Below are 15421 nucleotides of genomic sequence, written 5' to 3' on the forward strand. Positions count from 1 at the left end.
TACACAATGGAAAAACTAATTTCTTAAAAACACCCCGAGCAGTTTGGGACTGGCTGAAAATAATGGATTCTAGAAAATGTGGAAGACCCACCGACCACACCCGTCCCAGAACCTGAAGGGGCACAAGGAGTGGATTCTGCACCCATTGAGAACAGGCAGATCAAGGGGATCAGGATGGAGACTACACCCCCAGAAAGAGGGGACAGAACTGATATCCTCATCACCACAGCTCTAATGAGAGGGCCAGAGGCAGCGAGTCCTGCTCCAATGCTGAAGTAGATGCCAGGGACGATCCTCTAAGAACATCGGACCTTGTAACTAACTGATACCTGTATATCCTTTTGATAAAGACGCTCATTTGATAGATCATGGGAGAGTGTCGGGATGTGGTGAGCTGGCAGGGACATTGGGACATGCAGGGACAACACATTAATCACACATTGACTCACCCATTTTCAAGGCTTGAGGTTTTGCAAGGGCCACACACCCCGCAGACCATATGCACAAACGTTGGGGACGAGCGATGGATACTTCATGTTTAGAAGTGTAATGAGGTGGGGGGGGGGGGTAGTTGGGATACTGTTTAGTTTAGTTAGTCTGAATTTGTGTTCACACTTCACACAACGGCGCACAGGCCATCATTTCCAGCTTCTGCACCACTCTAATCCACCATGACAGACTCCTGAAATGTATTTTATTTTAAATACTTTTGTGGAATGTCAGTGGGTCGTATAACAAAATTAAGAGGAGTGCAGTCTTTCCCAACCTCAAAGGACACTCACTATCCATCATATTACTGCAGGAGACTCACCTAATGGGCAACAACAGTTGCATTCTATGCCGAGGTGACTACACCAGGGTATACCACACCGGCCATACCAATACCTCCAGAGGGATGGCTGTCCTCCTACATAAACAATTTCTGTTACAAGTCCCCAAAGCATATCAAAAGCTGGCCAGATTTACAGTTATAGAAGGGAGTATGGGTGACGGACACTGGCCCATTGACTCTGTCTACGCCCCCCACCCTGGTAGAGGATACACTCTAAGCACTCACACACATCCTGCTAAAACCCTTCACGAGATGAACAATGGGGGGTGGGGCCTTCAACACTGTTATGTGTCCTACCCTCAACACAAACAGCACTCAACCTTGCAAATATGCCGCATATTTCAGCCCTGCAATAAAGAATACACATTCTACTCCCACCTGCATAGTTCCTCTACCAGTATTGATTACTTCTTCCTACCCTCTGTTGATGCCACACTGGTAATACAGGCAAGCATTCTACCCTGTGCATTGACAGACTATGCCCCCACAATGATAATATTAAAATCACCTATAGCAGCCTGGACTATGGTGCGTGAGCGCCTGGTGTGTACAGGACATTTCCTTCGCTGACATCCTTAGGCAGCAGATTACTGACTATATATAAGGGGTCTGTGAACTCCCAGGCAGTGATTTGGGAGGCACTGAAGGCAGTCCTACGGGGGCAGGCAATGTCTTATCAAACAGCGGCGAAACGATAGAAATACCTTAAACTAACAGAGCTTGAGGTAGCCTACACCATAAAGAGGGGGGAGGTGAGGGACCCAAGGATGAAGACTATCAGCACAAGATAGGGCTAATGCGGCTGTCACTCTGGCAAAAACTGCCAGACTCCGCAGCCCTCTCTCATATGGCAATGTGGAAGGAATGCCAGCCACAAAGTGCGTTTCGCAAATGTGTACTGGGACCTTAAGATGGAGGCGTCAGAATCACTTATGCAAATCTATACTAGTGGACAAGCCATATCACCCTAGTCAATGACTGGCTCTTTGCGGATCACGCAGAACCTGCAATTTCTGTGGAACTACGGCTCTCAAACAACATAATGTATTCGATCTCCTCTAGGAGCCCCACAAATGCACTAACCTCCCCTGGCGACCATGACATCACTAACGTACTGTCACCAGGCATTGCGGTGGATTAAATGGTATGACGTACCAAGTGGGGAAACACCACTATGGACTGGAAACTGGCTGAAACACAAAGCAAGTTTAAAAGGATTTCAAACTTGGGACCCCATTAGAATTTCCAAGCAGTAAGGCACATGGGAAGGCAATTTAATATGCCCCTTTCAGTATCTCAAAGACACATATGAAATGCGCAAGTCTCAAGTCTACCTGTGTCTTCAAAATAAGACATGCACTTGAGCAGCACTGTGCAAACCTGCAGGCACTCCCAGATCACAACCCCATGAAAATACCAAACTACGTGCTTTACAGCAGACTTGGACCTCATGTATGACCGACTTTGCCCAAGCCCTTATCGCCTTCTGGGTAAGTGGGAAAACGCAGCTGAAAGTCTCAATATTTTGCTTAATCCTGTTGAGCATTTTATGTCAAGTAACGTGTTATGCCCAATAACACGAGAAAGCACACCCAAAACAGATAATTTCATAATTTCTCTCAAGCTCTTGGAAGGTGTTGAGTTGGCCCTTTGGACGCTTTTGTATATTTCGCTGTCACTCATCCACTTCAGAGAGAAACCATGGCCTAGTGCAGTGGCTCTTAAACTTTTGACTTCTGGGGACCCCCACTTAATCATTACTGGAATCAGTGAGCCTCCACTGAGTTATTATTGGAATCCGGTGAGTGGGGACCCCTAAGCAATTTCAATGATTTGAACTGCAAAACAAGTCACAAAAATACAAAAACAAGCATTCATCAAACAAATACACAAAAGTTTAAATATTTAAGTTAATTCACAAACGAATATAAAAAATCTAAAAGTTTATTTTAATGGGACGGTGGAGCTTTTCTAAATTCAATAGGCCATATTATTTTCTGTTTGATGGACTTGCACTGCTCCCACGAATCAATCTGAGGATACTAACTTCATTTTTAGTGTCCAATTTCAAATTCCTTCACATTAACAGAATGTTTTAAAATTGAAATTTTACATTTTGCTTCCTTATTTATATACCCTTTAAGAATATGTTTCTATTATTTAAATGTATAAGTAGTCCGCTGACCCCCTGAATAGGTGTTGCAGACCTCAAGGGGTCACCAGACCGCAGGTTAACCATCATTGGTCTAGTGGATAGTTTCGTATTGGGAAAACACAAGACCTTGGCAGTGCCCGATTCCGGACAAATCACTTCATCTTTTTTTGACTCAGTCCCTTGTCAACAGCAGATGATAGCACCTTGAGGCGCATCAGCTCACGCTGTACTCACTCACACTCAAACCGTGTGCCTCATACACCTGTAGGGACATTTGCAAATGTATGCCCCCATCAGGGGGCACTAGCACAGCTCTAGTTTATTTTTAGCATCCTGCCAGCATTGCTCTCTCTGGATGATATCTGTATTTGGCTTTTTGTAGTTTACTCACATCACAAAATCACTGGGCATTTTAAAGGACCCCTCGTCTCAGTCATACACGAACATTATGTCGCTGAGTCACCAAGTCTTTGAAAACCATCTGTAAAGTATGAGCAATGCTTGCATTTGTACATTATCTATGACTTTATTCCTAGTCAAGCATTCCCTTTTGACTCGCGTGGAATGTTCATACGTCAGGAGGTATGTATGCATGCGTATAGTATTCTCATAGCATGACAATTCATCATCATTCTCCCACTGATGTGTGCTTAGTTTACAAAGGTATATGGTGAAGGATAGCCTTTTAACCTATTTTATCATCTAACCCACTTTTTAAAACATCTATGGAACTATGCCCTGCACAAACCCATGAAAACCTTGTTTGATGGGTGCAGTTACCCACCTGTCTAGCATTAAGCCTGGGCAAAGCACTACGCTACGCTCGCGTAGTTTGCGAAGTTTGCGCTACTTCGCACTACGCGAATTGCATTTAGCACAATGCAAACACGCGTAGCGTTGCGTAGTGCAGCGGTCATTTTTTGCTTGCTCGCGGTCCTCAATGTCAAGTTGGCGACCGCGAGCAAGCAATATGACATCCCGGCGAGACTTTTTCCTCGTTCGCAATCAGCAACATCAAGTTGGCGATCACGAGCGTGGAAAATAAACCTCCCGGTGAGATTCTCAACGCGGGGAGGTCAGGTTTCTCATTGCGAGTGGTCGCGTATGATCTCGACCGCTCTCGATGAGAAACTACCAGTCCGCGTTGAGAAAGCTGCAGCGCAGAAAACTACAGCTCACACTGTGCAAGATGCTGTTTTCAATGATTGCACAGTGCCGGATGCTTGTCCGCACTGTGCAATCATTGAAAACGGCATCTTGCACAGTGCGAACAGGGAACTACGAATTTCGCGAAGTGCTACGCGTAGCTCACGTAGTGCGAAGTGCACTTTGCGTAGCTACGCGTAGCGCTACTTCGCGAACTACGATGTCAGATCCATTAGGGTGTAAGAGAGATGCTGAGTTAACTGGTGAAAATTCTATAATGTTTGTGAAAGAACACACAAAGCTTTTAGGGGCATATCAACAACAACCGGCGATAATTATCGCAAAGCGCACTTAGCGCTTGGATAATTATCGCCGGCTAGCGTGAATTTTTATCGCTGAGATAGCGTGCTATTAGCAACTCTTATCTCCATAGCGATAAAAATCTACACGCTAACAGGCTAACGTGAGATTATCGCTGGAAACCCAGCGATAATCTCACGTTAGATTGTTGATAGAGACAGGCAAACTTAGCCATGATACCCTCCTTCCATAGGATATCATGGCTAAGTATGAAAATTAGCAGACGTAAAAAAGCAGCGTTAACCGCGGTTAGCGCTGCTTTTTTTGTCTCTAACAGGGTTAGCGACATTCTTGATAATAGGAGAAATGTCGCTTAGCGACATTTCTCCTATTATTTTACTCTGGAACGCCCCTTCGCATCTCATTAGAGATGCAAGGGGAAGCGTAGAGTAAAAGGGTGCTAACATGCAAATTTGCGTGTTAGCACCCTGTTGTTGATAGGGTGCTAGTTTTATTTCTGCTGTTTTGGCTTTTAAAGCCAAAAAAGCAGAGATAAAGCCCTTGTTGATATGCCCCAAACTCTCTTGATGCTAACTGAATAAGCCCTAAATTCATTGCCCATTCCTCTGACCCTGCTTCTGCTAAGTTTCTGCATTTCCTCCACAGGTCAGGTTCACAAAACTACTTACTCACGAAAGTGCAACCTAACTGTGCAAATCACTTTTGAATGAGTGAATGGCCACTTTTGTTATCACACTGATGCATGATATTACCCCAGAAGGTTGTGATGTTACAGTCCATGTCCAAGAAGCACTTGAATGTTTATTTATACCCATACTCCTGCTAGTCTGTAGGTATTTGCTACCTTTTCTCTGCCCATTCACACTTCAAGAATGGTACCAGATTTAATAAAATGAAGTGCAGGAGTAAATCCCTTTCCCGGGCGAGTATGTGCAAGCAATACCCCCAAACTGGTGGTGAAATGATACGAAAAATGAAAAGTCGAACCACAGTAATGCAGAGGCACTTTCAGATGTGCAGTTATATACTGTTTACACTGATTGGGAATTGGGAATTGGGAATTCATAAAGGTTTTCAGAGAGTACTCATGGAAGCTGCAAGCGTCACAGGATTCCAGAAGTACTCTTGGAAAACTCTTGTGAATTCTAAAAAATTTAAAATCACCCCTGAAATGTGAGAGTAATCCTACGGGTGCCGATGTCACCAATTTGGCTTTAAGCGATACTGTATTTTGTCACCTTTACTTTTTAATCTGTACCTCGCGAATTTGAATGACAACCTCAGCAGAGCTTACTGCTTTCCACCAAAACTCCAAGGGAAGACGGTGCAGATGTTACAATATGCCAATTGCACGATATTTATGGATCAAACAGCAACTGGCCTTCAAAGGGCCTTATCATCTCTGGCTGAGTACTGTGAGAAAAATAAACTCAGCATTAACACATCGAAAACTGAGATCGTAGTCTTCGGGAATAAGAAAAACAAAAAAGGTGCTTGGTATATATATGCCCAGAAGATTGAAAGAGCACCTAGCATCAAGTCCCTAGGGGTCTGGCTTAATGAACGCGGCCTTCCTACTCCAAACATCAAGGCTCTAGCAACATCAGCCAACGCCTTGACTTTAGCTTTTCAGTGACTACTTCGAAATCTCCCTGGCCCAGACTTGACAGCAATCTGCAAAGTCAAAGAAAGCAAACCAATGCCCACATTGGAATACAGAGCATTTGTTTATCTAAATCAGACCAGACTCAATGCCAATATTATAGGTGCTTATTCAAGTTACCGGCATGTTCTGCACACGCTCAGGTCAGTTTCGAGTGCAACCTGCTTCAACAAAACTATGTGTTGCTCGCCAGCTTCTTATCCATGTGCTACAAGCTTGCATTAGCTGAGCAGGGTAAAATAAATACAAAGAAGGGGTCGTCTCTACCTATGATTTTCAGAACGTACAATGTATCGTTTTTTAGGTATATCAACACTAGGACTAAGACAAAAGGAAAAAGCAGATAATTAAATCAGAACATGATCAAAAAACAAATTTATAAGTGTTTAATTTTTTAATTTTTTGAATTAGATCGATTTCAGACAGATAAATTCAGTGCATTGACTGATGAATAATTGATACAAAAAAACTTTCAAAATAACAATGAAAATACTAAACGAGGTCCCAGGCGTACTCAAATACTCACTGACTTACACATTCATACCGAAATCAATCCACAACATCAGCACTCAAATCACACATTCACATATAAAAAGAATACTCAATTAATGAACAAGGCTCAATATGTACACAAAATCATATGAACATTCGGGATCGTGTTAAGTGACATATGTTCAAATTTGAGGAATTAGGACTTGGGTGGGCCACATGTAGACGCCAGGTGAGCAGGGGTCATTAAAAAAACTCCTGTGGGCCATTACACACGATTTCGCAATCTGTCTCCTAGAAGCTTGTCCAGGTAGCCACAGACCATCTGGTTGCCAGAGGCCTATTGAAGACTGCTTTGCCCCCCAAAAGAATGAAAGCACTGAGGAAGCAAGCAAGGCTCTTGACAACTCATGAGGAGGTACGCTCTATTAACATCTGCACTCGGCGCGCCGTGGAGCACGTGGAGCTCTGAAAAGCCAATTTTTGTTTTCCTCGCTTGCGCTCCCCAACAGGTTGGCGAGCGTTAGCACGGAAAATCCACCTCCTAATGAGATTTTTGCTCATTTGTGCTCCCCAATGCCAAGTTTGTGATCGCAAGTGAGAAAAATCCTCCTCCCTGCAAGATTTCTCAATTCAGACAGTCGTATTTCTCAATACGGGTGGTCGTGGGTGGTTGCGACCGCTCGCGTTGAAAAACATTCTGTTTGCATTGAGAAAGTTGCCGCTCGGGTAGAAAATCTACTTGAGTGGCAACAAAGAAGCAGAATCCTCTTGCGCTGTGCATGATGCCGTTTGTGTTGATTTTCCAGCGCAGGGCAAACATCCAGCGCTGAAAATCAATGCGAACAATCATTAGCAAGCAAGCGTAGTGTGGCGGAGTTTTTTTGTCACTTCACGGAGTTCCGCGTAGCTGAACTCTGCCCAGGCTTACTGATGGCAAGATTTATCAAATCATGACAATTGCCTCGTCAATGCTTAAAAATGTTGCAGCTTGAGAGCAAAGCCCATACCACTATGCTGGGCATGCTCCCCTTCAAGATGGACCAGATGCCCTTATTCTTAGCTGGAACTTGCACGCCTTGCGCTTTAATTTTAGTATATATAGACAAAGGTCCTGTCACTTCTGTAGGTTCTGATTAGCACTTGCACTTTTGCTGAGCATTTGTCTGAGCTTTCCTGTGAACTCGCGTGACTGCTATCAGGAATAGGGTTTTTGCTGCTATATTGTTAATCATGTGTCAGTGTGCATTTTATCCTGTTATTGGTATATTTTATAAACTGTATGATACATGATCTCCCGCTGCTGCTGTTATGAATGGGGGTTTTCTGCTACTTTTTTAAATATTATTAATCATGCAATTGTGCATGCTGTTTCTTGTCAATGGCGTCTTGTATAATCTGCATTGAACTGGGTGCCCTTTTTATTGTGAATGTTTGCCATGTTATTAATTAAACGTGCAAATCAAAATAAACCTAAACTTTAAATTTAAGCTACTGGTGCAGATGTGTGCTATTCTATAAGAGAAGCGTGACATGTATATCACAAATACGAGTACACACTACTTTGGTAAGGTAGGTACAATATAACTTTATCATGGAGTCAATACATAATAGAACCGTATAAAGGTCTGTGAATTGGCCAATAATTGTGAGATCATGTAATGTGCAATTTTCTTCTTAAATGTGAAAGAAACCCAAGAAGAATATTAGAGGGATGGAAAAGGTAGATATTCTGTTATTGAACTCTGTGCCAGCAAGCGCTAGTGCCCCGTCACTTGTAGATTGTATTCCACTGAGCATCCTAAACCCCATCATGAGCAATCTGCTTTCTCTTCTCCGGCAGAGGATGTGTCTGTACCCGTGGTCTCAAACCTGCGAGTGACTGAAGCAGAAGCTAACCGACTACGGGTGGCGTGGACCGGGGTAGCACGAGCGACAGGGTACAAAATCATCTGGCGGCACAGTGATGGTAAGTGTAACCCATTTTACCCCCTCTAATGATATCTGTTCCATTTATCTGATGATGTTGTCAGTGCTTAATTTGAGCCGCTAAGCACCGGCACTTAATTGGTTTCCGGCGCTCGGCACCGGCACCTAATTGTCAACACCACACTTAGGGCAGTCTGCCACAAGGTGGCGCTGCCCATGTAATTTAGAGATGAGCAGTATAACAGTTGTTTAGGAAAACAATATACATAAAAAAAAATACTAATACCTGCCTCCTCAGCCATTCCTTTAGCTTTGGGGGCCTGGAATAATCTGAACTGTCGCATTTACATGCGATAGAGATGGTTAGGAGTTGTTTTGTCAGTGATGACAGGGGCGATGGGTTGTGCAAGCTACAGTAGCCTCCTGGTCAGACCCCTGGCACTTAATAGTTTACAAATTAAGCACTGGATATTGTCTGTCTTGAGTCAAGAGAAATAAAATAACAATGGGAAACCCTGAAAAACTTGACAATGATGGTCCTTCAAACATTCAATCGAATGGGCTTTACAGAATAGAGCCTTGCGGAAAGGTTAACTAGAGACATGTTTATTAAAGGGCATTCCTGTGTGATGGACTTTCCCAAATATTATAATACACCTACATTTCCGAAATAACATGCTAGGTTTAAAGTAAATATTGATGTTGGTGAAAGTTTGGAAAATGGGTGCATTTTTGGAAATGTCACATTTGCAAATGTTGGAATGTAAGTGGGTTAGCCCACACACAGGAAAGAAAATGTCACAGGTTCTTGATATGGCATTTCATAGATATGTAAAGGAGGACTAGAATAAAAATAGAAATCAGACTTAAATCCCGAATTTGGTATAGTATGAAAGCAAAGCCCAGTAATCATATGTGCTGTGTTTCTAAACCACAGATGCGTTTTGCGGGAAAAGATGTGTACACGTTTATACCATGTCCATGAGATTTTACTGAGGTTTTAAAAATTTTAAAACACATGGAGCCTGATTCAGATCTTGGTGGATCGGGTCCCCCATCGCTTTTTTTGCGGATTTCCCACCCAAAGCTTTGGTCGTCTACCTGCTTGATTTATATGTTGGCTGGTTACTGGAGGGAAGACTTCTGCAGTCCCACTGACTGCCCCAGGATCTTTCTCGTGCATCAACAGCGTCCGAGGCAGAAGCTGTTTTTGGAGGAAGTCCTGCCAACATTCCCGCGGTGCAGATTATTCGGAGCCTTTCCATCGAGGCAACTGAGGCGGGGACACCTCCAAGCGCGAGTTGGCGGAATCAAAGAAAAAGAGCTAAAAACTCACCTTTTTACGGGCCCCTCCACCGATTCATTCTTAAACGCCATTGTCCATGTCCTTCCTGTGCTGCTGCTACTTGACCTTGGAGCTTACCCACCCCATTGTCATGGGGATGTAAGGTAGGCATTTGTGGTGGGTGCGGGTGTACATTCAATGGTGTATGTATGTTGCTGGTGTGCAATGCTATACGTGAAAAATATGGGCAGTACACATTACCGACATAGACATATAGGAAGATACACAACATATATCTGTTTTGTGATGAAAATAAAAAGTACTTACCAGTCTCCACACCACCATGGCCTCACTCCGTGAGCACACCCCAGCTTGGCCAAACCCACCATCATGACGGCAACATAGTACTGATAGCCATCAGAGAAGACCCTCCCTGCGGCACACTGTCTGTTGATGCCACATCTAAATACGGTGGGGGGGACGCCATAAGCTTGATGGCCCACCACCACGGCAGGACCGCGGTCGTCCCGCCAAGATCTAAATCAGACCCATAGACCCATAGTTTGAGATACAGCATTGTAGAAACATTTTGAATTAAGTTATAAAATAGTAAAATAAAATATTTTATTGAAGTTAACGATGGTAAATAAATCCATGAAAGTAGTAATAAATTAAAGAGCTCATTGTTTGCTAGACTACTAAACTGTATTCCATTCAGTTTATTATAGGGTTGAGCAACTGTCTTTTGAAAATAAATGTGAAAAAATGTATCCTTATTTTTAAAAAAGTACTATTAAAAACACAGAATACTTTTAAACAATTTACAAATTCCTATCTCAAATAACTTTACCCTAACAATTATCCCTTTAAACTGAGAACTCTTATTGCAACAGCTGCAATTATTTTGCCCATAAAATATCAATAGTCCATATTTAATCATTTACTGTGCAACAGAAAACGTTTGCATGCAGTTGTACAGAAGATAGCTTTATTTTCCCCTTGGTATATTAACTTTGTTGCCAGCTCTCATTATACATTTGAGTTCTGTAAAAACAATTCTCAAAAGTCTTTTCTTTCGAACAGTATGTATTATCCGTAAATTCTCTCTATTTTATTACTAAGCCATTTGAACTAAAACAACAATCTATCTGTTTAGAAAGACAAGATCTTGGATACCTGTCATCCCTAAAAAGTGCATCTGAAAAAAATAGAATTTGCTACATCTCTCCAATAGCTTTCCAAAAGTATTTGAGTCAAGTATACCTGCACTGTTGTTGTCTGTCCATGGATACAAAAGACAAATTATCAAAGTATAAAGGTCTGTAAAATCACTGTCATAGCTCTTCAGCTGAATAGCTGTCAAAATGAGATCTTTAAAGATTCTTAGTTGTCTGTCAAAGTCAATTAATCTAAATCCCAACCTAGGTCTGTGCCATGTTTCCTTGTAGCCACCAGATGGTTAGGTAAACTCCTTCTAGGCTTATAGGATTTATCGAAGAAGAACCATTAATGGAGCTTCAAACAGGTCAAGTATAACTTTCCCGTAATTCAACAGTTGATGTGTTAACCAAATCTCAAATAAATCATTTGAAATACCTATAGATATTCTAAAATTGAGTAGATTTTTTGGTTTGGCTTAGAGTTTCAAAACTTTTATTGCTGTATTAAATATTTGGAAAATATGTCATATCACGGAATTATAGGTAAAGGGGGAATACTTTTAGGCTTTCACATGTTTATAAAGTGCATAAAAGTATATCAGTCAACCTTGGCATTAAGCTCCAAGAGTGAACCCTTGAAGCTGCAAATCTAACAGTTCAGTTCAGTGTCTTCCCCAGTAACATTTCACATAAAGGTCACACCTAGATAAGCAAAACTTATGACTCACTATAAAGAATGGTTGGGTAACGAAAGAAAAAGCAATCCTAGGTTTTCAGGCATCCTCATGAGAAAGTTGATATAAAATTCATCTAAATCGGAATCATTTACATTTACACTATCATGAAAATCTGGCATGGTTCTGGCGCTCATGAACCCAGGTGTGTAATTATCATCCATAGGCCATATGATGAACTAATTTAATCTTTACTCATCCAAGTGCATGATCTTTGTCTTATTATAATCTTTAGTAAACTTATTCTTCTATAATACTAAGGCTCAAATGCACACTAAATACTGATCAGTTTGTAAGAAAAAAACAGTTTTGACCGTATACACCACAGACTAAAGGAAATTTCCCCAGGTATCGATAGATGAGAATCTGTGTGCTATACACACCTTTGGGAATCTGCTATAAGTAAGGTAAATACCCAGAGATAAAAGAATGCTCCCCTGCCTCAGTCCATCATTTCTCACAATGCATCTGATATGATGAAACAGTTAGATCTCAGGTATCAGTATACAAGAACCATACTGCCGTCAACAGGTTTGGTCTCTCTGTGAGATGCCCTGACAGATATAGGGCAGTTGCTATTTGGTCATACTCCTTTTCTGAAATCAAATTGATTAAATTAAATTAAATTGTAATTACTCACCCCGCTTTGGAGCTGAAGCAATACATCTTCTAACAAAGATTGTTGCTTTCACTAACAAAGTGCTCTTAGCTGGCAACTCAATTCTGCCTGTCACATTTAGTTAAGATTAGGAAACTTGTGCTACCATTCCCATTCCCCAAGAGTCTGGTTGATAAAGTATACACAAGAAAATGATATCAAAATTAAGTTCTGGAACCAGATTTTAACATTGAAAGAGATATTTTGGTCTTGGAGCTCTGGAGTCATTACAGCCAGGAATCACCTTGGTATTCTTGGGCAAAGTAGTAAATTTGCCTATGAAGTCTCTTTTTTTCTTTCCTTGTTTCCTTTGTGTCTTTTGTTGACTTGACACTTTTATTTCCCTTTCAATACGTCTCTCATTCTTTTATACTGGTTTTATAGTTTGCTAAGGTATAACCTTAAGTTTATTTATAATCTCATGTATAATTGAAATGCTATGAGAATGTAAATTAGCTGTTCTGTATCTCTTTTTTCCTGCTGTTATGAAATTTTAAATGTGATTATAATAAGTAAATGAAAGTTTGAACTGTTCAGATGTGGCCTGTGCACACAGAAATGACTGTCCCGAGGTACTGGTGGCATGCCTAACTCAGCAAGCGCCATGGACCTGACAATTGGCGGATTGTCATAAGTGCCGGTGTTGACAATTAAGTGGAGGTGCTGAGAACCGGAAAGCGCTGGCTCAAATTAAGCACTGCATATGACCATTTGACAGGATTGATTTTTCAAGACTTTAAAATAAAAATAAAAGAAAGTATTTGATTCACAAAACAAGCATAAATTGTGCCTCACATTAAATACACCTACTTATGCATACGTTATACCTCCTAAAGTGATTCACAAAACATTCTACTTTTCTCAAGTCAGAAGAAACATGTGTTAATGACTAGTATTAATGTAAGCGCACCCTTTACCCGAACCTCTGTGGACGTGGTCTGTGCATTTCGTTAAGTGCTGAGGCTTATCGTTCAGAAAGATTGAAGATTATTTGAATTCATATTATATATTATCCTACACACCCTCTGTGAAAACTGAGGTAGTTGGTAAACTTTCTCAACCTTTCAGTTTTAACATCTGCATTTTTCAGGTGTAATAGAAATGTGCTGAAGGTGTGGAAACTTAATTTACAAATATTTGTGAATTGCAGATTCTCCTAACGATTTGTGACAGACAGCCTGCTTTTATTTAAGACAAAGGAGGCGCGTATTATGCAGTCTCTTTGTTACTGTTTATTAGCACAGCACTTCCACGCACCACAATACCCAAAATCCTGCACACCCAGGGAGGAAGTGACGCAAAACAAAATAATTACCCATAGTATAATTAGCACCAATCACAAGTGACTTCCTCTTTTTTTGATACATCCACAAAATCTATAGTCCACGTGTAATGCAGATAACAAAAACAACAGAAGAAATCCAAGTGAAAGCCACACACATTTAGGGCCTAATTATGATCTTGACGGATGAGATACTGCATCACAAACGTAATGGATATCCCGGCCGCTGAATTACAATTACATTATTTACTATGGAATTTGTAATACGGCGGACGGGATAGCCGTCATGTTTGTGATAGACTGTCCCATCCGCCAAGATCATAATCAGGCCCTTCTTGGTCTTGGCACTTCTCCTCCTAACACGCAATCTCGGTCCCAAGCTGGTTACACCCTCCAGTCCATTCAGTGGTTGACATCTCGGGTTGGCCTCTGATTGGTTGCCCTCTGAGCTAAAGATAATCAAAGGATGTATATTAATAACCATTCTCAGGGTGGGCAAAAGCATTTGTTGGATAATATTCACCTCCATTTTCTTTAATGAAATCAGGATTCTCCTTCAAACCTGGTTAGGAGACTCTTCAATTCTATTACAAGACAAGGGGCTCATAATAGCATGTTCTAAGCATATTAAAAGCTGTGATTGCTGCATGTTTTACAAGTTTACAGTAAAATGTCTTACAAGTTGATACCCTGACCAATCCGTGGGTTTCAGAATGTCCTCTAACCATGTTCCAACAAGGAGAGCCTTAGAAGACACAGCCCTCCTTGGCTAAATGAGCCTCAAATTATCCTGTGTCAACACCTGATAACGACATCACCTCTTTCACTCGTCTACTCAACATTGTTGACGTTACTGCAGCAAATCGTTTTCTTAGAGTTATCGATCACTGAAGAGAAGTCGTTACCTCTCCTATTATGTGGACAAACTGTTTAAGACAACTCTCTGCACAAAGTTTCGGCTGTGATGGAAAACTCGGAAACCACATATGTAGATGTATCTTTAGTGCTCCTTGTAATATTACAATGCATTTACAAGGGGCTTTATGGCAGTGAAATCTGGGGGTACATTAACTCAGATGATCTCTAAATTGCATGATTCAAGACCAAGTTAACTTCCCACATAGTGGAATATGCAACCTTCACATCAATGGATACTTCCCAACTGGTTTCCCATCAACATTCTGGTGTCCTGCTGACACTACCAACTAATAACTGTTAATCGTCCTGTAAGATTTCTGTCTCTCACCTAGCCACGCTAAGAAAATTGACACCTCTACCACGACATCAGATGAAACGGGATCCATACCCCTTTGAAAACACCAGCCATTCACATTCCAGGCTGACCTGCAAGCTTTGACTGTTCCCTTGGCCCATGAAGCTCTGAGGTAGCCTGAAGCTGTAGACAAAATTCTTGGCACATCTGTGAGCATCCTGAGAGGTTCCATTCCTCTTGCAACAACTTGTCCCGCAACACCAGACTGTGAGTCGGACCATAGGTGCTCGTCAACACCTATTGAAAGACCGGCTGTTGGACTGAACAGTCTATTGACAGTTACAACAGAGTGGAGTACCAGGGCAGACTCCTCTACAAAGGCTTTTCCATCACCACCTCTGCAGATTTCCTACGTATCTGAGTCAGAAACCAAGGGGTCATAGCACAGGGTAAAAAGTATAGAGCATTCCCTGAGACCAATCCTGGAGAGAAGCATCCATTCCTAGGGCCTCCAGATCCAACCTCCAGTTGAAGCATTTCCCCAGCTGAGTTGT

General features: G+C 41.7%; 1 protein-coding gene across 1 annotated transcript in view; it reads left to right on the forward strand.

Annotated features, from left to right (window-relative positions):
* Positions 1-15421, forward strand: part of COL7A1 (collagen type VII alpha 1 chain) — a 291474-nt gene that overhangs the window by 267849 nt on the left and 8204 nt on the right. Inside the window, exon 19 of the mRNA XM_085624371.1 lies at positions 8450-8575. Coding sequence (XP_085480497.1) covers positions 8450-8575 — 126 coding nt within the window. The remainder of the gene's footprint in view (positions 1-8449; positions 8576-15421) is intronic.

Source organism: Triturus cristatus, chromosome 9 (genome assembly GCF_964204655.1).
Source record: "Triturus cristatus chromosome 9, aTriCri1.1, whole genome shotgun sequence".
Taxonomy (NCBI): Eukaryota; Metazoa; Chordata; class Amphibia; order Caudata; family Salamandridae; genus Triturus; species Triturus cristatus.